The sequence below is a fragment of the Pleurodeles waltl genome, chromosome 5 (assembly GCF_031143425.1).
Source record: "Pleurodeles waltl isolate 20211129_DDA chromosome 5, aPleWal1.hap1.20221129, whole genome shotgun sequence".
In the NCBI taxonomy this organism is placed as follows: domain Eukaryota; kingdom Metazoa; phylum Chordata; class Amphibia; order Caudata; family Salamandridae; genus Pleurodeles; species Pleurodeles waltl.
In genome coordinates this window covers 286,846,657-286,869,645 of record NC_090444.1, presented here as the reverse complement: position 1 = coordinate 286,869,645, position 22,989 = coordinate 286,846,657, and the positions used below count along the sequence as shown (strand labels likewise).

Below are 22,989 nucleotides of genomic sequence, written 5' to 3'. Positions count from 1 at the left end.
GAAAGGTTGGGGCAGGATTAGATCGGTAGAGGGTAGAGCGGCCAGGGAGCCCATTGATTTTGATTTATTACTGGAGTTGTTACACGTACTGCCGGTATGTTGCGCAGACGATTACGAATTGGCACTTTTTCGACTATGCATGGTGTGGATGTTTTTTGGAGCTTTCCGAGTGTCAGAGTTGCTGGGGGTTGGCAGGGCGGTGGGGGTACGCTACAAGGATGTGTGTGCGCACGGTGGCCGTTTAGGGATTTGGCTTAGACGATCAAAAACCGATCAACTAGGCAGGGGTAAGTGGGTATGGTTAGAAAAAGGGGGCAACGTGTTGGCCTGCCCTGTTGCGGAATGGAGTAAGTGGCAATTTTCAGGCAGGTTGAACAAAGAAGCAGGGGTTTTCACACACAGGTCAGGCTCCAAGCTCACCAGTTTTCAGTTCCTGCGAGTATTAAGAATGGCTTTAGGACGTGTGGGCCGTCAGGCCATGGATTTTGGTACGCATTCATTCAGAATTGGGGCGGCCACGGCTGCAGCGCATTTGGGTTGGGACTGGGCAAAGATTAGGGCAATAGGCCGCTGGAGATCAAGGTGTTGTGAACGATACGTTAGACCCTGAGATGTGAGAAGGGATAGCTTCAAAGTTTTTGGTTGAGGGGGGGGGTTTTGGATGTTCAAAAACACATGTTACAGTTATTTTTCCGTTGCAGGGGATGCGCTTGGTCCATCGCAGGGCAAGACGGTGACATGGCTGGTCGGCCATTCATTTGTACATTGGGCAGCGAAGTTCGCGGAGAAGCAGATATATGGTCGGGCCTTGGGACTATCCAGCAGACGGCACGAGGTGCTATGGTGGGGGAAGAGCGGAATGCGGTGGGGTAACCTGCTTCCTTTCATCACTACTAACTTATCGAACTGGGGATGTCCCGATTTGTTGATCATTCATTTGGGAGAGAATGATTTGGTAAAATTATCAGGACTCACACTACTGCAGCACATGCAGAGGGACTTGGAGATTCTCAAGAAAAAACTGCATGGTACATGCTTGGTTTGGACAGAGTTTGTTCCACGTAGAGTTTGGAGAGGGGCAGTAAAGTACGGAGCCATGGAACGGGCTCGAAGGAAACTTAACAGAGCGATGAGAGTGTTCTGCTGGGCTCAGGGGATAAAGATACTAAAGCATGAAAATATTACGGAGCAGGAGGCAGCTTTATTCAGAGATGATGGGGTCCACTTGTCCACACTAGGGAATGCGTATTATTTGACAGATCTGAGACTGCTGGTTGAGGAGTTGTGGGGAGAGAATTTGTGGATTACAAACAAGAAATGAGTAGCGCGGGGTGCAGTAGCGTGTCTGGGGGGGGTGGGGCAGCACAACGCCAAGTGGGTTGGTGCTGGTTGGCAGTAGATGGGGGAGGGTGGTGAGCCAGATGCGGGCTTGGCCACCCTTCCAGGGAATAAACAAGCAGGTGAAGGCTCTGAGTGGGGGTACGCACGAACCAAATGGGGCATGAAAGGAAAAGGGGAGTGCGTAGGGGAATGGAAACGAAATAAGGGTTTGAAGGGGAAGGATGAGCGAGGCAGATGTTAAAGGGAGGGCGTTAATAAAGTTACGGTTTACGTTATAAAAGTTAAGGTTATTTTGCTTATGCAACCCTGTCCTAATAAATGACCTTTTACACTAAAAATACAGCTGTCACTGAGTTATTTCCCGATGAGGGGGCCCGCGGGAAGCATAGAGCAACGCTCTAGTCTTCCCCGCGGGACGGTTCGGGGAAAGGAAGTGACGGCGGGACAGGGGATTGGGAGTAAGGTAAGTGGGGGTGGGTGTTAGGGGTGGGAATAAAAAGGGTTGGGGGTGGAGGGACCGGCCTCTTTCCGCGCGGACCCATCGTGCGGATAGTTTGGCCTCCCACACACCCGGCAATTGGAAGAAGAGTTTTGAAGGATGGAAGTTAGAGGTAGGGCAAAAAAGGGGGGAGGTTTACTTGTCAGTTAGGGCAGGTTGCAGCAGAGAGCGAGCAGTAGATGGGGGAGGGTGGTGAGCCAGATGCGGGCTTGGCCACCCTTCCAGGGAATAAACAAGCAGGTGAAGGCTCTGAGTGGGGGTACGCACGAACCAAATGGGGCATGAAAGGAAAAGGGGAGTGCGTAGGGGAATGGAAACTAAATAAGGGTTTGAAGGGGAAGGATGAGCGAGGCAGATGTTAAAGGGAGGGCGTTAATAAAGTTACGGTTTACGTTATAAAAGTTAAGGTTATTTTGCTTATGCAACCCTGTCCTAATAAATGACCTTTTACACTAAAAATACAGCTGTCACTGAGTTATTTCCCGATTAAAGCTCTCCATTACAAGCCAAACATGGGGGCTAAGATAAAGGAGGGGGACTGGAAAAACCCCTCTCTGCTGTTGGTTTTGTTTGCAGAAGTAGCTGGTGGGGACGAGGGACTGAACAGGCACCCACAGTGTAAGATCAACAGGCAAATTCTAAAGAAAAAAAGTCCCCTACAGAAGAGATAAACAGGATATGACATAATAATATAGTACCGGTGCTGCTCCCAAAGAGCAAAAGGCAGGACAAAGAGGCAGAACTGACCACTAACAAGCAGGGATTTTTAAAGGACACTGGAACCAACAAATGAAATTCGCTTGAACCCATATTATAAGTACACTAAAAGTATACAACACACCTAACGCTACGCTCGATCTAAAAAAAGGCCATACCGCAGTAATATATACATGCAATAACCTGGCATCTCATCAGCACTATCCAGTAAGTGGGCTGCAGGAGTGGAAATATTTCTCAGAGAGAGAGTTACATATTGACACATTGAGCTACATTGTTAATTTGAGCAACATATGCAAGATTTGCATTAACATTTATTTCTAGGTTCCTAACTGACTGTGAAAGGACTTGCGAAGTCTACAAATACAGATGAATAGGACTGTGGAGGCCTCTGTTCTCCTTTACTGCAATTTTAGCTTTTATTTTGTTCAGTCTCAAGAAGCTCTCTTTCATTCAGTAGGCACAATCCAGGTAGTGAGTGAAATTAGGCTCACTCTCACAATATTTTTCAGATGACAAAGGGTGTAAACAGCATTTGCACATATCTGTATACGCACCATGATTGTTCAATCATTTGAGGGCACTTGCAGCTATTGACCAGCACCAAGGAGAAACCAGACCATTTGTTTTCTGAACCTGTGCAAACTTGTTAATTGTATATTGTACTGCAACATTTATATAGCACTTACCACCCCTATGTAGGACACTGAAGCACTTCTCTATATGGGTATCACTAAGTAAGGTGCATGTTTGGAAGGGTGTTGTCTTTGTTTTGTTTCTATGTTGGAGGTTTTTCCTTATCCTGTGTGATGACCACAAAGGTGCAGTTATCACTTTAAAGGATGCAGTGATTAGCAGTGTGAAGTGTGAAAAGGTGTGAGAGAGAAGCACACACTTTATGGTTTTCAGTATGCTAGCAGCTTCTAGTTCTTCTGCAGGCCCCTTAATGGCCTTTCTTATGATCAAAGCCCGCTTAGCAGTTTACTTCACTAGGTTGCCCATACTGAGATATTTGTTTTAAAGTCTATGGTTCTGCGCAGGCATAGGTTGAAGGGAGAAATGGGGGAGAGATCTGCTAGGATAGACTGTGTTAAAATCATCCCACAGCTGATTTGCATTGTGAAGTGTTAAGCGGGTGTAAAGTGCAGCTTGTCAGGATCTGCAGTGGCATATTAAAGTAAAGTCCTCTCTTGCCCAGCAGCATGTGACAGATGTTTTCAGTTATTCCACCTATTGGACTTTCTGTTGTCCAACGTGAGAAGTTTTTGAGCCTTGTCTGCCCTGTGCCTGTCCCCAATTACTACTTCAGAAATGTTAATCACAGTCATATAAACCTCACACTCATTGTGTCCAAATTTTTACAGTTGTTCCATTCTGTTGCTGGGGACATCAGAAGAACACACACACACACACTAAGTCACAGCATACAGATCGGGCAGGACGAGTACAGGACAGCAAGAACACTGCTCCACTGCTGTTGATGGTATGTAACATACAGCTCACATGCAGTACTTCAAAGTGCAGCTTCTAATGTCTCCCCCGCTGCTGCAGAAAGGGAATTTTTAAATATCTACTGGTGATCGGCCAGGGCCAACCACACCAAACTTCGAGAACCTATTAATTGGGAAATACCTTCTGCTCAGCTAATAAACCTAATTATTCATCCTCTTGTTCCACGGTTTCAATTTCAAATTGGACCTGGGGATTACACTTTGGTGAGCATATATGGATATGAGCTAATCAATTTGAGCTAATTGATACAGGTTTTATCTTTCCTATTACGGTATGCACTAGTTTTAGGGAATTTTTAAGCACAATTTTAATTTTCTTTTCCTTACACATTTAAGGTGAAGAGATGGGGACTGTTATATGATACCATATTCCACTTATTTGTGGGTCTTAATCATATAAAAATATTTTTTTTGTTTCCCCACAGAATACTGAATGTGCTGACAAATTAAAGAGTAGAGTATCTAGCGGCACGAATTAACTAGCCTCCTGCTCATAGGACAGGTAGGGCTTTTTCTTACAATACGGGGACAAGGCAAAGGTCCTGATGAAGGCCGCATGACCCTAGCTGGCATTTAAAATAGGCCAAAACAGGTTGACCCTCTTCAGAGATTGGGGTGTACAGGTTAACCACCAATAATATTTTAATCCTGTCCAGGCTGCACTAGAATAAAATAGGACAAGTGATCAGCCTGAGTCAGTTTTAGATATTTTTCTGTTGTTCGTCTTTGGTCCCTGTACCATAATTGTTGGTCTTGTCTTTCGTGCTTACATGTTCCCCCACCCTTACTGCTCCACTCCAAAGGGGATTTATATATTTTTGGAGTGTGTTAGCAGGGCCCTATGATGAAGCATGCCATAATTTGTGGGTGAGGCCGTTTTTTCAAAAAAATGTTGTTGATTTTTTAATCAGTCGGATCTGGATACTTGACTACATTCCTTGTCCTTTTTGTGTGATGAGCCCTTTATACTGCCCCTAGTCAAAGTATTTTGTTCAAACCTTATTATCTGGCTCTATGAACATTAGACTTAAAGTTAATAAAGCTGGGCAGGGGGGTGTCTGATAACAATGAGCAAGTCGCTTGGCCTTCAGATGCTTACAAAGATTTTCACTGATCAGAAGTAACTCTCACTACAGAAAGGTTGGAGACCCCTGGAGTACAAACTATGGCCTCTCCCTGCAAAGACATTTATTTCTTTCATAAACATACGCTCGAGCTTCTATGAAAAGTAACGCCTTTCAAAATGCTACATATGGATATATAAACTTCCAACAAAATGGACAGTAACCCTACTTTAGAACATTTTTCGTCGGTATACGGTTTTACAATTTTCTGAGCAGTTTGTACTTTTCAAAATGAAAAATTAGATGGTTCAGATACTTCGCGGCAGTAACAATCCATGCATTCACGCACAATGTGCCCACGTATAGTGTTAAGAGGAGGTGCCTGGACATATGAGCCTTTTATCCATGAGAAAATTAAACACTCACAAAACAAGCAGGCAAGCAAAAATTGCGCAAACAGTTTTATTGCAAAGCATACAATGCAACACAAGTTTACAGAGTCCGACCAACACTGCTGTTCAGAGGTCTCTTACCCGAAGTTTGAGTCCAAAATAAGCCATTAACAGACTAAAACTTTACAATTCACACACACTGTCAAGCACCCAAAAAAGTAATAATTGCATGAAAATCATAGGTGGAAGGATCTTTTTTGGTCGCTCCAAAAAATGATGAGTATGGCGGAATGAAGAGGTAATACTAAACATAAAAGCAAAGTCGCACTAATGAAATTCCTAATGGACAATGAAACTTATAAAGTTCAATGCATCTGTTCAAATAAGGAAACTAAAGTTGTTCCTATAAACGTATTGCACAGCCAGTTCAGCATCATCTGTGCTTCTTAGTCATTCCAGATCCTTCTAAGAGGATGGGGCGTTTATAACACCTAATATGCGATTGTCATTTTCACATGATCCCCTCATCAATATTGCAGTAATTCTGGATTGGGCCACTAAAATGTAACCTCCCAAAAAACAGATTAGACAGAATGGTGTTTACTTTCTATGACTGAAAATTGAGAGGATTTTGTAAAGTCCACACTGTGCCAATCTTACTTGGGTACATTGAGTGTGAAAGAAAAGACTGAAGGATCTCAAGTTTTTTTTTAACACACAACAAAATTTAAATACATGTACATAAGCTCTACAAATATTTCAAGTGTACCAGGAAAGTACAAATGAATACCATTTTGTGTAACCCTGACGTGTGGTGCAAATAAACATTTACTAGGATCAAAACAAATCAAGACACTTTACAAGGTAATCAGAGATTGCTGAAGCCTAATTTCCACTCATCATTTGTGTGTTATATAGTTTTATCAGTAAAATTGCATGTTTGTGCAAATTTAGTGACACAAAAGGTTGATGGACAGAGTGTTCAAACGTTTCAACCACTCACCCCCAGTCACAGATCTGGGTTTAATCCATTGTTCTTTTGCTCATGATGCCACCCCAGTTTGGACCCAGCCTTATGCAAATCAGTCTTGGCCCTGTTCCCCATGGGAACAGTCCAGCCCGAACTGCCAGGCCAGGTCCTCCCTGGACCAGAAACAAACATCCTGGAGCCTGTTTCATGGTATCACCCTTCATCAGCCAGGCTAGCTTGAATCCAGTGGCACAGTGAGCCAGGGAATCATGTCTGTGCATACCCTTCCCACTTAGGGCAACTTTAGCAACACAAAAGGATGATGGATGGAGTGTTGAAACTTTTCAACAACTCACCCCCAGTCACAGATCTGGGTTTAATCCATTGTTCTTTTGTCCACAATCCTACCCCAGGGTGGACCCAGCCATATGCAAATCATTCTTGACACTGTTCCCCATGGGACAGTCCAGCCCGAACTGCCAAGCCAGATCCTCCCTGGACCGGAAACAAGCATTCTGGGACTGGTTTCAGGGTATCACCCTTCATCTGCCAGGCTAGCTTCAATCCAGTGGCACAGTGAGCAAGGGACGACTACAGGAGGCTGACTAGAAAAGGAGCACCTGGGCTGCATGATTCGGTCATGGCAATCCATCCAGCTTAGAAATTAGCCCCTTCACTATCAGCAGACTTGGGAAGTGCCAAAGTGGCCAAACCTGCCCCATGCCGAGTGCCTGACACACACACACACAACGTGACATACTTAAAAATATGAGGACCGGCCATTGATCATAATGAAGTGTGTATTTACTATTCTAACCCCACGTGCGCTTTGATAGTAGAGAAGGTTATAAAGCAGACTGAGGAAAACATAACTGCACTTTAACGTTTTTTTGATGCACTTGCTCAAAACTACCTAAACACACTATGGGGACCGGTCCTTCTGACGCGCCAGTCCTCACAAGGATAGTGTTTGTCTGGAACTGGCAATATGTACCCACGTTATGAGCATTGTTCCTGAAAAAAACAGCGTTTTGTAATCTTAATGATATATTTGATGGCTGGCATCTAAAATAAACAGGCTGTGGGAGGAGGTGAGGCCAGCACCACCAACTGCCCGACAGCACTTTACCACTTTAATACAATATGTTGTTCTCACTGTGTACAACTGGTACTAAACTGCTACAGGATGCAGGTGCTCTGCGTTCGGTGAGCAGCTGCTTGTTAAAACCTGGTAATCATGATGATGAGAAGTTATGGCCTATCTAACTGGCGTGGTACCAGGGCAGATTGCTAGTGCCGAGCTGTGTGGTGTGGAGGTTAAAGAAAACCTCCACACAATATGTATACAATATTGTTTATTATAGTTGTATATAATATCTTTTTTAATTGTTTGAGAAATATTAGTTATTTTACTATTATAAGTTATGAGTGTTGTATGAATAATTGTTTTTATTTTATTATATTTTGTATATTTTCATGTATAATGTATTCATTTTTAATTTAATTAGAAATTGTTTATGTAATAGCTGGTTGTTGGGTTTGTAGAGGATTAGCGTGGGAAGATTTTTAATACGTAAATTATTATTCTCAATTTATATATTTTTTGTATTTAATGTATTTGTTTAATTAGGCATGAATGAGGAGCTTCGCATACTGCAGCACTTCAATATAAAGCCGTTGTGAGCTGGACCAACCGAAAGCACACCAAAGAGACCCATATCAAGTGTATGTAAGGAGTAAGGTTACAGACTCAAGTAATGGAAATGATCAATCCAAAGCCCAACACTTTACCTGGAGTGGGAATAGTAAATCTGACCCTAAAAGTCCAACACTTTTCCTATTGCTGCTTACATTGGACTGAGATTATTAAATCTGACCCCTCCAAATTTCAACACATACCTACTTTTGCCTAATTACGACTGGTAATATGCATTTTATTTTTTTTCTATTGTTTTTAAACATTTATAAAAAAATGTACAGAAAATTCAATATTTGTGTTCTTTTTATTTTATATATTTATCATGGATTATTCTTTTTTTATATTAATTTTCAAATTATTGTTTCTTGTATTTATGTTACAATGAGTTGAAATGCTACTCCAAGCGATTGCCAGTGGTTAGACTTATTGCAAGCATGCCTCCCATCGCCTTTTGTCTGTTTGATGTAACACCCTAAGTGGCCAAGGGTATGCCCTGACGTGGGTTCCATGCGCAATGTGCCACTAGAATTAAGCTACACCCAAGTGAAGAGCACCAATCAGGACAACACCGGTCTTGTGTCGCTTGTGCTCCGATTCAGGGAGGACCTGGCCTGGCAGTCCTGACTGGACTGATGGAGTCCAGCGTATGGCTAGGTCCAAGCTAAGAGGAATGGAGGGAAAAACGACAATGAGTTGGAATGGTACCCCAAGTGATCGCCAGTGATTAGACTTACTGCAAGCATTTCTCCGATCACCTCTTTTGCGTTTGATTACCACAAACATTGCCTGCTGCAAGCAGATTTGAATGCTGTCTTCCAAACCTTGCATAACACCTATACGGCATTTCTTTAAAACTGCCTTGATTAGCAAATGTGGGGCACTTATTTTTGCTGTCTGACTCACTACATTTACTCAAGTCCCTCGGCCTTTATTCTACCCCAATTTGGGGTTTAAGTGCAGTATTTGCCAAGCTGTGAGAGTGCAATTCAGGAATAATTGGAATGAAATCACTTGAAACGCTCTGTAGGGTGAGAAATACCCACATCCTTTTCACATCACAAAAACCCATGATTCCCAGGAGGAAATAAACTGAACTCGTGTGATAGCAGGCCAATGAACATTGCACCAATCACTTGATCCAAATGCATTGCTTTGTGCTCTAACTATATCCAGTAAATGCCTTTAGACGTGAAATGGTATCCAAGAGGTATGGACTCTAGAACACAAGCCACATCCTTATTCCAAACCAGGGTTAAGAAAGGAGTCACAGAATGGCATCCACCTGGAGAGGCTGGGTTTACTTAAGCTAAAGGTATAAACTCTTTGTCATGACAAGCTGAAATAAAGAAAAATGTATATATATGAAGTTTATTAAAGCCTTAGAAAGATACAGGAACTACAACACGTCTAATTTGGATTTCTTGCTGGAGCGAAGGCTGTGCAGAAAAGTGGGCCTATTCGTGCTAAGGGAGGCCATCGCATCGATTGGATGTTAATATAAATATAGTTGTGCAATTGTACTGCCAACAACGACAACAACAATAAAACAAGCATTTGCAATGCAATGGGTCTCGCGTTTACTCGAGTTAAAGCTATTAGCATTGTAAACTCCTAACCAGACTTTTCTTGACACATAAACTGAAAAGTAAAACAGCCACCATGAGCGCAAAGCAAACACACAAAAGGAAACAGAAGTGTCCGCTCACAGGGAAACTTATTGGCAAAAGTGCAATCATCCATGTAACTGCAAAAAAGCAACTATCCATGTAACTGGCAAAAGTGCAAATATTCATGTAACAGGGTCGATGTCATGCAAAGCGCTCGAATTCTGCCCAGTGAGATCATGCTGCCTACGAAATAAAGAGAAAAAATTGTGCAGAAACCTTACGGAAAACATGGAGCCTCGTATGTTTTCAGTAGTTGGCCGGTCCCCTTGATGCGAGCTAAACACCGGAAGGGGCATGACATATGCATGCCTTCCACTAATGAAATCAAGCTAATTTTAAAAAGCAAGCCAACGAACCAACCAAACAGATGGGCTTGACATGGGCATGGTTAAAAGCCCACAAAGAGATTATAACTAGGAAGGAGCGCTTTGCACTCGACCCTAAACAACACTTGTTCACTAGTATTCACAGATAACATAAAAAGGGTTTGTTTCCACTGTCATAACTGATTAACATAATTGAGTACAAATGCGCGCACTGGTGGAAAAAGGAACGTGATACACTACGTAGACATACAGACATCCATCTGTAAACACACATTCACCAGCGCTAACCCATTCCTTTTCTCTTATCTTTACACCTTAAAGCGGGGGCATCCTACACATTATCCAGTGAAACAAATGCCTTGTTAGTCATCTCATTTAAAGCTGTTGGTCATGGTTATGTGCACAGGAAAACTCTTACCATACATTTCTAAATCCCATTTCTGTGAGCAAATCGGTAACTAATAGTGTATGACCGATGTGCTCTGGTAGGTTAAAAAACGTCAACAGAGACTTCACTTAGCAATATGATACATCAGGTTTATAGCCAACTATTGGCCACTATTTTAGATAGCTCTGTCTTTTTCAGTAAAACCTTCGGTAGCTTAAAGTGGGATATCAAAACCACGTTTAGTTTGCAACTTTAACAGTTGTTGAACAAAGCAGACTTTCTCTCCATCTCAAAGTCCAAAAAAGAAAGGTACTTTTTGAAAGAAAATATGTTAATTCTGCTACGAAGCTTCTCCCACGAGATATACTAATGCATGTTCCTCATTGCAATTTGAATTTTTTTTACGAATGTGCAACTGTCTTGTTAATATTCACACTGGGACAAAATATACCATCTTCGAGTCCCGGGCAGTCAGCACTTACTGGGCAGTATCATGTGTAGAAATTGCCCTTTGTCACCTGTGTCCCTGGACCACCAATACTGCTGCAGTCTATCTAGATAACTCAGTTACTCCAATGGCATTTGGCCTTCTCTAGGTAGCGATGATGTGCAGTGAATAGATACTGTGGGAGCTAGTAGGTGAGAAACTCTGGTAGCGCATGACACTGTAAATAGAACTGAACATAAAGGTATAGAAAACGTCTAATAAATGCTATAACTTCAATTAAGAATAGGGCACGCCTTACTGTTTGGACCTACATCCCTGCAGCAGCCAATAGGACAGTCTTATATGTAAGGCTGCATAATCACTACTTACCCCTTTTTCAAATGAGCCACATAGGCACTTTGGAGGGCTGCTTCCAAAAAATATGTCAGTTCAAAATCCTGGGATGAGACACTGGATTTTAAGTGTCTTGATGGCGTGCCACTCGATAGCTGAAATAATTAAATATATTTTAATACAATAAGTCCGTTCAAACTATTTTACCAGCATAAACTATGAGCAGGCCCAACAATAAGACATAAACTTAGGCTTGGTAGTACAGCATATTTTAGGAGACGTTCCTTACCTCAGATGCCACAAACACACCATGTGGTGCTTCAGTAGCAATTTGAAACATTATGGCTCTAACTAAGCAGTTTAAATTCATATTTTCCTTTCATTACATACTATGGCTTTGCATATCGAATTAAAGTCACAAAACCTACTATTTAACAACATTATTGGTTTCCTAAATATAGAATATACAGTACAGTCTCACCGAAGAATAACTTGGCCACCTTAATCCAGGTCAGTACGGACACTTTCTTCAGGCCTGAGCCTTTAGTCTATATATATTTCCAAGCATGTTAGTCTATGTAGTTTATGGGAAGGAAGACAACACCCAGAATGCAATACGCTACAGACAAAAGTTCAAGACCTGGTACTGGGTTTGTAATGACCTGGAGGGGGGTAGGCAGCCATACTGAAGATTATGCGGCCACTTCTTCGGTTACATTTCTCTGCTCAGTGCATGTAGCACGTGAAGACATGCTGCCATTGGAACTGATGAATTGAGGTCACTGTCAGTAGCTAGTTAAAGGTAATTGTGAATTTTGGGAGATAAGTAGGGACATTGCAGGAATTTGAGCGAGATTTCAAATAAGCAGTCCAAACGGACAATTATGCATCTTTCCTCATTCTTGAATACACATTGTTATAATTATTCTGCAGGTGGCATACTTAGTCTTGGCCCCTTTGATATACCTTGGTAAAAAAAATTTTGTCAAGAGATTTTAATTTTAGATTTGTGTTTTGTGTCATTAGAAACGTAATTTAGCTTCATTTTAGGATAGGTCCGATCGGTGTGATCAGAGCGGTCGGGCACCGGCATGTAGGTACTCTCACCGGGTATTCCCTCTGGAGTGAGTGTGACTACAAGGGAAAATCCCACCCCGGCATTACCCAGACCAGAGGCCAATCGCCCCTATTTCTTGGACCTATCCTAAAATGAACCACCTGTTCAGGTAGGCCTTTAGACCTCCTTTATTTCACTTAGCGAGCACACCCTTTAGCAGTAGTGCTCTGGGATCCTAGACCCTGACGAATGCCCCTGACCTTCCAGCACATTGAGAGTGCAGAAACATGTTAGTCATGATTTTTTTAGACTGTAAGAGACATTAATCTGTATTGAATCTTCCCCCCTGTTTTAACTTTACCGACATGCACCTCTATTAAATTTAATCAGTTGAAATAGGTGGCATGTATGGTAATTTTATTCTAACCCTGTCTGGATCCCTGATATTTATCCAGTAAGATTAATTTCAGCACTCCCTCTTGTTCTCTTAACAAAGAGGTTGAGTCCGCCTAGGTAGTATTATCTTACCTGGGTGGGGCTAGGTGGTCAAATGATGAAGCAGGACACTATTATGTGTGTGAGACCACCTAGTCCGTAAAGGAACTCCCCCCTTTGTTTAACACAGCCACCCGTTTAGAGACACTCTTCACACATTCCTCTCCCCCTATCACGAATCCCTACCTAGCCGGTACTAATAATTGAGGATTCAGATTCGTAAACATGAGCCAAGCATATGGCAGCAGAGATACTTTACCTCCTGGCAGAGTGTTGCTTAATACATAGGGGGTCATTACAACCCCGCCAGGGCTGTTCCAACGGAAGCACCGCCAACAGGCTGGCAGTGCTTCCCATGGTCTTACGACCATAGCGAAAGCGCCACGATCGCACCGCCGGGACCGGCGGTTTACCGCCACTTCAGTCCCGGCGGTTTACCGCCACTTCAGTCCCAGCGGTTTACCGCCACTTCAGTCCCGGCGGTTTTAATCCGCCAGGGCAGCGCTGCTTGCAGCGCTGCCCAGGGGATTACATGTCCCCCTACCGCCAGCCAAAGACTGGCGGTAGGGGGAGTCACGGGCCCCCTAACATGGCCCGTGCAGCTTTTCACTGTCTGCAATGCAGACAGTGAAAAGCGCGACAGGTTCAACTGCACCCGGTGCACAGCCGCCGGCTCCATTTGGAGCCGGCTCGTGCGTTGCGGCCGTGATCCCCCCCAGGTTTCCGCCCCCCGGCCCAGCGGGGATCCCAAAATGACCGCGGCGGAAGTGCGGCTGCACTGGCAGCCGCCCGGCGGTCCAACCTTGGCAGGCGGCTGAAGCCGCCCGCCAAGGTTGTAATGAGGGCCATAGTCTGAGGACTCCTTCAACAAAGAAAAATGTGTCATATGCCAAACTAATCAGAAAGAGAAACTAACATCAACAGCGGCTGGACAGAAGAGAGTTTGAGATGCTGCAGAAATACAGCAAGACGAAGTTAACAAAAGAGTGAAACTGATGGGTAAATAGGATCAAATATTCTATCATTGTAACTACAAGTGCTACAAGTTGTATACAATCGAAAAAAGCCTGGAAAAAATGATCAAAAAATAGCAGAAACTAGTGAATCACAACAAGAATCAGAGTCTTGTGAAAAAGCGACGACACCCAAACGTACACTTAGAAGATCAATGGCTACCCCTCGTCCACCTTCAACAACTGATCAGAATGCAGAGGATCTTCAATGTGTTATCTGTGGTTTAGCCAGAACAAGGGCCAAAGGGATTGATGAAAATACAAAGTACAGAGTATGTGAGACTCAAAGGGCAAACATGTTTTTATGCAGCTAGTTTCTTCCAAGATGTTTTCAGCCTAGTAGCTGATCTAAACAGCGAGGTGAATGTAATTGCAGTGGACTTGTATGCCCACCCGAAATGTATGCATGCTTATATTTGAAAATATGAATGTACAATGAGCTCCCAGCAAGAATGTAACCACCAGCCTTCAGTTACATTTGCACTCTTTGAAAAACCAAATGCATTTTTAAATTCACTCAAGTGCAAATGCAGTTTTAAAGTCACTCGAGTGCTAGCTACGGGTTCACACTCAGTGAGATCAGAGAAATAATGGTCAACATTGATTAAACTGCCAAAATTTAAGATTTTTCTGGCGAAAATGTGCAATCACAGAATTCGTTTTTGTCAGTCTAACAAAAAGAATGACCCACTTATGGTGATTTGACTCCTGAAGTTTTTGCTGCCAAAATAAGGTCACAGAATGCAGTAAAATCACCAGAAACCATTTTAGGAAACGTCCTGAAAGATTTAGATTTTGGACATGATGACAAATTTTGTGATGCCCCAGAGCCCTGCAAATCATGGGAGTCAACAAGAATGTCTGTTGTTGTCTTAACATTTTTCACATCATTGTTTAATATCAGCAAAGCAAAACTCTTACAAGCTAAAGTTCTTGAACAGAACCCAACAACATTGATGATGGCTTTAAGGATATAAGTGAAGAAGAGGAAGACAGTCCCATGAACCGACAGGCTTATGCTGTGCAAATGTACTGTCTTTTCCAAATCATGTTTTAGGAATAACATCAAGGCCAAAATAAAACTCCGCTACACATTATGACTGCCCACGCAATCTATGACAAGTGCAAAATTAGAGACCTAGGGCCAAATGTAGCAAGCAGTTTTGCCCATTCTGTGTCTATGGGAAAATGTGTTCGTGCATATGGCCCCTAATCACTTCAATTAATATGATTGGTCTATCAACAACTTTTAATGAAATAGTATGGAGCAGGAACCTGTTAGCAGCTCATGCTGTAAAATCTTGTGAATCCGACAGCTCACCACTTCCAAGTCACTTTTCCGGGAAAGGGTTTACAATGGCTGTTCTTGATAATTTTGATTTTGAAAACGTCTTTGTCTGAAACATCCAGCACGCATAATACTGCCATGGTGCTTTTTCAAGACTGTACCAATGAAGTAGCTGCTGGAAAACAAGTTGTGTTAGCTGTAATCATAAACAAACCAAGCTGCAAACTTATAACCCAACTTCCTTGCAACATATGCAAAATCACTACAAGCCATCAACACGTCCCAGTCTACCAGAAAGTTTCAAAGTGACTGAGGACATGGATCTTCTTCTACATGGTGCTGCGGTCCGCAAAGCTGATTTAAATGAATATATCATATTGCTTATTCAGTGTGGACTGAAGGATGAAAAAAAAAACATTTCTTTTGTGGGCTGGAATTCATGCTCTGATCCCCCAAAATAACATCTCACTGAAGAAGGTTAGGTTTTGAAAAGTAATACCATCTCCACTCGCAAACCATGCAACAGTATACACAGCTCTAAAACAAAAATCAAAAATGTGTGTGCTCAGTTTGAAGACCAGCCTATCCTGCCAGTCTTCTGCGATTAAGCTGTTTTCCATACTGTAACTGATATTTTTGTTAACAATCCAGTAGACTTTGATGATCTTTATCCAATGATGGGCATTTTCCACTTGACAAAAGTTGCATTGTGGTCTGCAGGAAGTTATCTCAGTGGATGTGGCATAGTCAATGCACTTTTTGAGGCTGAAATCTTTTGAGGCAAAACTGTCTAGTCAGTATTGAGCGGAACTCATTGTGTTTGTTCGTTACAAGGTATGCTTATCATATCTGAGGCTATAGAAACATTGATTTGGAATGCTTTCTGGAACAAAAATGATAAATTCAGTTTTGCATATCTTATCTCAGAAGTGAAGAAGCACAGGGTGCACTTCATTCAAAAGACATAATGCAAAGCCAGGCAATGTTCAATACACTCAGTTCAAACTCAGAAAACCTGAAAAACAAGTTTGTAGAGTTTGTTAAAGAATGTGAAGAAAAATTGTAAGTACTGGGAAATGTTTTACACATGATAGCTCTAGTGAAAAACATGGTACATGCTGATCAGGAAGGTGATTGGGAGCTGGGCAAAAAGATTGTCTGGTCACTGATTACTGTGTTTCGTGAATTTGATTACATAAATTACCTGAGGTATGGGTCCTGGTATTTGGAAAGATTTGAGAAGCTAGAGGTGGAAAAAACAGACTTCTACAGAAAATGCATCCAAAGGCATTTTGTATTGAAAGACAGAGAGGAAAGTTTCAATGCTTGGGCTCTAGATATGAAACTGGAAGAGACAATCCAGAGATTATGAAAAAGTTACAAGGGAATTTTTATTCACACATGTAAAAGTGAATATGTTGCTCAATGACTGCTAGATTACCATGAAATCCTTTCAATTTGCAATGTTTTCAGAGAGATGATAAGTTCAAAATTAATGGATCATTGTGAAACTGTTTCTCACCACGAACTTGTGGGAAAGAGAGGGGAACATTTTAATAAACATGTTGACAACCTTCTTCATTTCATGCAGGAGAAAGGAAACCCCTTTCAAATGACTGAGCCTGTGTGACTACACAACATTGTGACCAGACAATGTGGATAACGATATAAAGAACGTCTACTAGATGTCCTGGAACATGGATCAAAACTGTACGCAGAACTGAAGCAGGAAAGATTTGTACTGAAAGAGAAAAAGCTGTTTGACATAATCACTAAAGCTGAACTTCCAAACTTAATTGCCATAGTGAGGGTTTCGTCCAACCAGCCTCTGGAAAAGAGGTTACAAAAGAATAACTTTTGCAAGCACATAGAGAGATGGATGTAACAAAGGAAAGGGGTGAGTTTATTGAGGACATTCTGTTGCATGATGTAGGAAGTTGGCTCTGTATGCACTATTTCAAAGTAAGGAATAGTATGCACAGAGTCCAAGGGTTCACCTTAGAGGTAAGATAGTGGCAAAAAGAGATAATACTAATGCTCTATTTTGTGGTAGTGTGGTCGAGCAGTAAGCTTATCAAAGGAGTAGTGTTAAGCATTTGTTGTACACACACAGGCAATAAATGAGGAACACACACTCAGAGACAATTCCAGGCCAATGGGTTTTTGTATAGAAAAATATATTTTCTTAGTTTATTTTAAGAACCACAGGTTCAAATTTTACATGTAATACTTTAAATGAAAGGTATTGCAGGTAGGTACTTTAGGAACTTTGAATAATCAAAATAGCATATACAGTCTTCACATAAATCACATATAGCTATTTTAAAACTAGACAGTGCAATTTTCAACAGTTCCTGGGGGGAGTAAGAGTTTGTTAGTTTTTGCAGGTAAGTAAACCACCTACGGGGTTCAAGTTTGGGTCCAAGGTAGCCCACCGTTGGGGGTTCAGAGCAACCCCAAAGTTACCACACCAGCAGCTCAGGGCCGGTCAGGTGCAGAGGTCAAAGTGGTGCCCAAAACGCATAGGCTTCAATGGAGAAGGGGGTGCCCCGGTTCCAGTCTGCCAGCAGGTAAGTACCCGCGTCTTCGGAGGGCAGACCAGGGGGGTTTTGTAGGGCACCGGGGGGGACACATGTTAGCACAGAAAGTACACCCTCCGCAGCACAGGGGTGGCCGGGTGCAGTGTGCAAACACACGTCGGGTTTCCAATGTAAATCAATGGGAGACCAAGGGGTCTCTTCAGCGATGCAGGCAGGCAAGGAGGGGGGCTCCTCGGGGTAGCCACCACCTGGGCAAGGGAGAGGGCCTCCTGGGAGTCACTCCTGCACTGGAGTTCCGATCCTTCAGGTCCTGGGGGCTGCGGGTGCAGGGTCTTTTCCAGGCGTCGGGATCTGGGAGTCAGGCAGTCGCGGTCAGGGGGAGCCTCGGGATTCCCTCTGCAGGCGTTGCTGTGGGAGCTCATGGGGGGCAACTCTGGCTACTCACAGTCTCGTAGTCGCCGGGGAGTCCTCCCTGAAGTGTTGTTTCTCCACAAGTCGAGTCGGGGGCGTTGGGTGCAGAGTTTCAAGTCTCACGCTTCCGGCGGGAAACGCAGTTGTCTTGAAGTTGCTTCTTTGGAAACAAAGTTGCAGTCTTGGGTGAACAGAGCCGCTGTCCTCGGGAGTTTCTTGGTCCTTCTAGAGCAGGGCAGTCCTCTGAGGATTCAGAGGTCGCTGGTCCTGGGGAAAGCGTCGCTGGAGCGGTGTCTTTTCGAAGTGGGGAGACAGGCCGGTAGAGCTGGGGCCAAAGCAGTTGGTGTCTCCGTCTTCTTCTGCAGGGTTTTTCAGCTTAGCAGTCCTCTTCTTCTTAGGTTGCAGGAATCTGAGTTCCTTGGTTCTGGGGAGCCCTTAAATATTAAATTTAAGGGTGTGTTTAGGTCTGGGGGGTTAGTAGCCAATGGCTACTAGCCCTGAGGGTGGGTACACCCTCTTGGTGCTTCCTCCCTGAGGGGAGGGGGGGCACATCCCTAATCCTATTGGGGGAATCCTCCATCTGCACCTCAGCTCAGGACACCTTAGGGGCTGTCCTGACTGGCCAGTGACTCCTCCTTGTTTTTCTCATTATCTCTCCTGGACTTGCCACCAAAAGTGGGGGCTGGGTCCAGGGGGCGGGCATCTCCACTAGCTGGAGTGCCCTGGGGCATTGTAACACGAAGCTTGAGCCTTTGAAGCTCACTGCTAGGTGTTACAGTTCCTGCAGGGGGGAGGTGTGAAGCACCTCCACCCAGAGCAGGCTTTGTTTCTGTCCTCAGAGAGCACAAAGGCTCTCACCGCATGGGGTCAGAAACTCGTCTCTCAGCAGCAGGCTGGCACAGACCAGTCAGTCCTGCACTGAACAATTGGGTAAAATACAGGGGGTATCTCTAAGATGCCCTCTGTGTGCATTTTTTGATAAATCCAACACTGGCATCAGTGTGGGTTTATTATTCTGAGAAGTTTGGTGCCAAACTTCCCAGTATTCAGTGTAGCCATTATGGAGCTGTGGAGTTCGTTTTTGACAGACTCCCAGACCATATACTCTTATGGCTACCCTGCACTTACAATGTCTAAGGTTTTGCTTAGACACTGTAGGGGCATAGTGCTCATGCACCTATGCCCTCACCTGTGGTATAGTGCACCCTGCCTTAGGGCTCTAAGGCCTGCAAGAGGGGTGACTTACCTATGCCACAGGCAGTGTGAGGCTGGCATGGCACCCTGAGGGGAGTGCCATGTCGACTTAGTCATTTTCTCCCCACCAGCACACACAAGCTGGCAAGCAGTGTGCCTGTGCTGAGTGAGGGGTCCCCAGGGTGGCATAAGACATGCTGCAGCCCTTAGAGACCTTCCCTGGCATCAGGGCCCTTGGTACCAGGGGTACCAGTTACAAGGGACTTACCTGGGTGCCAGGGTTGTGCCAATTGTGGAGACAATGGTACATTTTAGGTGAAAGAACACTGGTGCTGGGGCCTGGTTAGCAGGGTCCCAGCACACTTCTCAGTCAAGTCAGCATCAGTATCAGGCAAAAAGTGGGGGGTAACTGCAACAGGGAGCCATTTCTTTACACATGATCTTCTTCCAACAAACACATTATTGGATGGAAATGCTGCAACCAAACCGGTGAAGCACAAACTCATGCAAGAGCTGAAAAACAAACTTTCACCTGAAGAATTCCAATTCCAAAAGGTGCCCTCATTGAAAACTGCTGGTGTTGTGGACTATGTGTCACAATTGCGAATGGTCAAGATTTCATCCATGCAGAGCTTTGGAGACATTGTTCAGACTGTTCTACAGATATTAAAGGCAATGAACTTCACATTGTCTTTGACAATTATCTTGAACAATCTGCCAAAGAATGTGAGAGAATCAGACAAATTTCTACAAGTGGAACAATTGACCTTGCCTGCATCAAAAATTTGACACATATACCTGTGCAACTTGTTAAATTCTGGTGATCAGCATCGAACAAAATGAACTTGAAGATGTTAACTCACCAAAACATTGCTGATGCTTCAGTGAATACTGAAATTCCAATTATTCCAAGTGAATTGGAATGATTGTCAATGAGGAGGTGGTGCCTGCAGAGACATATTCTAAAGGTATAGGTCATATTGTTCAAGAACTTAACAGCAAATTGGAGGAAGCTGATCTTTGTGCTGTGCCACATGCTGAGTGGGCTGTTCGAAATGATTCCAATCGAGTCATTGTACTGTCAAATGACACAGATATTATTATTGTGCTACTTAGATTTGTTGCAATGTTCATAAGTCAAGGATTGCCCGAGTTATGGATACGTTATGGAACAGGCGAGAAAAGACACTTAATCCTCCTTCATATTCTGTACAAGAAACGACCCAGAGATGTCCATTGTTCTTATCGGGCACATATTCTTATGGGTGATGACATTATAAGCAAAATTGGAACAAAGCTTGGAGCTGTAACTGCTGAACCTGTGAAGTTTCTAAAAGGATTTGCTGAGACAGAAAAAGAATGTGACTTTAAAGACATAGAAAATTCCTTGTGCATGTGTGGAAAACGAGTTCTGACTGTCACACATTTGACGATCTTCGGTACATTGAGTTCAAGAAATCAGTCCCGCTAAGTGACCGGCCACCAATGTCATATTGTGTGCGTGGACACTTTAAAAGAGTGTTCTACTTGATTAGATGTGTAAATGTTTTGGATCATGCATATGCAGAAAAAGACCCATTTGAATTTGGTTGGGAAGATATTGGTGGGGTGCTAACATCTACGAAATTTCTAAAGCCTCTACCCACAGAACTTACTCGTACATGTACTTGCAAAACCTGTGCTACAAAAAGATGTCCATGTCAACATACTGTTCTCAAATGTTCAACATTCTGCAAATGTACCACAAGGGATTGCCGAAACAAAAAATTAAGGTGAACTACGAAAATGTGTCTAAAACAAGAGCGATAATCATTATTTGTTTCATATTCAGATCATAAACATTGTTTGGTGTACACACAAAAGGATGAAAAAACATTATTTGTTTCATTTCTATATATGTCACTTCTTCCTCTATTATAGCCGTCATTTTGGAAAATGGTGGAACAGTTGCTCTGGGGAGTTATTTTCTGTCTCTATAAGACCACTTGACCCCCAAAATCTATCTTTTGACACCAAAATTAAGTATATAGGTCTCAAGGTTCCTGAAATATCACATCATCACTGCAACACATATGCCATTTTTAAAAATGTCGTCCAGAAAAATCTGGCTCAGGTCAGCAATTTCTACTGAAGCTAAAGTACTTCTCTAATGATCCAAGAACACAAATCAAAAACGAAAATCTCTGGACAGCAATTTTTTTTACTGAGGTACATCAGGGGCCGGGATTAACTAGGTTGCTAGAAACAAGTTGTTCATTTCCATCTGCTTACAGCGCTAACAAAAAGAAAAAACCACAAAGTCTAATATTATTATTAACGTTCCTCTTATTATTAATATTACTATTTGTAGTAGAGATAACAGTAGTTGTAAGTTGTACTATTATTAATAATAATAGAAAAAATTATAATTTTGTAGAATGTTCACAACGGGAACAGAAATTACAAAAAGTTCAGTTCAAAACATTCAGGTAAGGAACGTGGGAAGTGAATGCAAAAAGTAATGAGATGATTAAAAAAAAAGTATACAGTAGATAATAGTAAAGAAAAGGGCTGTCCATTGTGCAACACACATTTCTAGCAAACTTTTATGGCATCTATACAGTTTTAGAAAATATTTATAACCATTGTATATGGGTCATACAGAGTCTACTGGAGGGGTGCATGATAATAAATTGGCGGTTTACCTGACCCACCATACTTGACTCCCTAACACTTTAAGAGGTGGGGAAGCTTTATGGTTCCTGCCGGTAGGGCAACCAGAGTTAGTTTTCCAGCCTTAGCAGAGAAATCAATTAATAGCCCCAAAGCTCAGAAACAAACCATTCTACACATCGGGCCATTGGTTGTTTTTCCAAAAATAAACTCCTGCTTGTTATTTTGTTTTACAAAAACAAAAGAAATGTAGAATGTCCCCAGGATACAGGTCAGCAGAGGTCTCTAAATGATGCAGGCAATGTTAGCCAGGGGAGTGGTGACAATAAGTAACCTTCAGTGAGCTAGTAGGCTGAAGGGGCCATCAGTCAAGGGCTAAATGAGGCACTACAATGGTTATTTTACTGTTGTTGTGGTAACAGAAATCAAACAATGAATGATAAAAAGAGGAAGTTTGAACCAGAGAAAGGCATCTAGATGCTGAATATTGAATTAATGCAGTATGATAACTTATGGGCACTCATGAATTTCCAGTTCACTGAGATGGGTTTTTATTGATTACCTGAGAATATAGTATGGAAGTTGAGCTTTGTACGTGTCAGCAAAAATATCAATGATTCCATAACCAATTCAGTCACCAGCTTTTGAATCTCACACTTTTTAACAAGGTCTTCCAATGCTTGACACCATTCTTTATGACTTTTGTAATTTGTGCTATAATCAAAGGCCTTTCCATATAAATATCTTTATGGTAATTGAGATTCTCCATTACATTTCATGTGAAAAGCGAACTATAAAAATATGAATGTTTTCAGCTGCCCGAAACAGGAAAACTAAGATACACACAATTACAACACTGAGTAATATACCTAATTAATGAACGTGCAGCAATACGTGAGAAAATAGCTTTGAAAAATTGCTGGCCATGCTACAGACACAGAGAGGACTCATGTCTAAATTATACACTACACTGAGGGACAGCAT

The 22,989-nt window shown here is 42.6% G+C and overlaps 1 protein-coding gene across 2 annotated transcripts in view; it reads right to left on the bottom strand.

Annotated features, from left to right (window-relative positions):
• Positions 1-22,989, bottom strand: part of TTC7A (tetratricopeptide repeat domain 7A) — a 1,654,710-nt gene that overhangs the window by 1,165,326 nt on the left and 466,395 nt on the right. For both annotated transcript variants that reach the window (XM_069234028.1, XM_069234029.1), the window contains exon 5: positions 11,392-11,510. In XM_069234028.1, the coding sequence (XP_069090129.1) occupies positions 11,392-11,510 (119 nt within the window). The remainder of the gene's footprint in view (positions 1-11,391; positions 11,511-22,989) is intronic.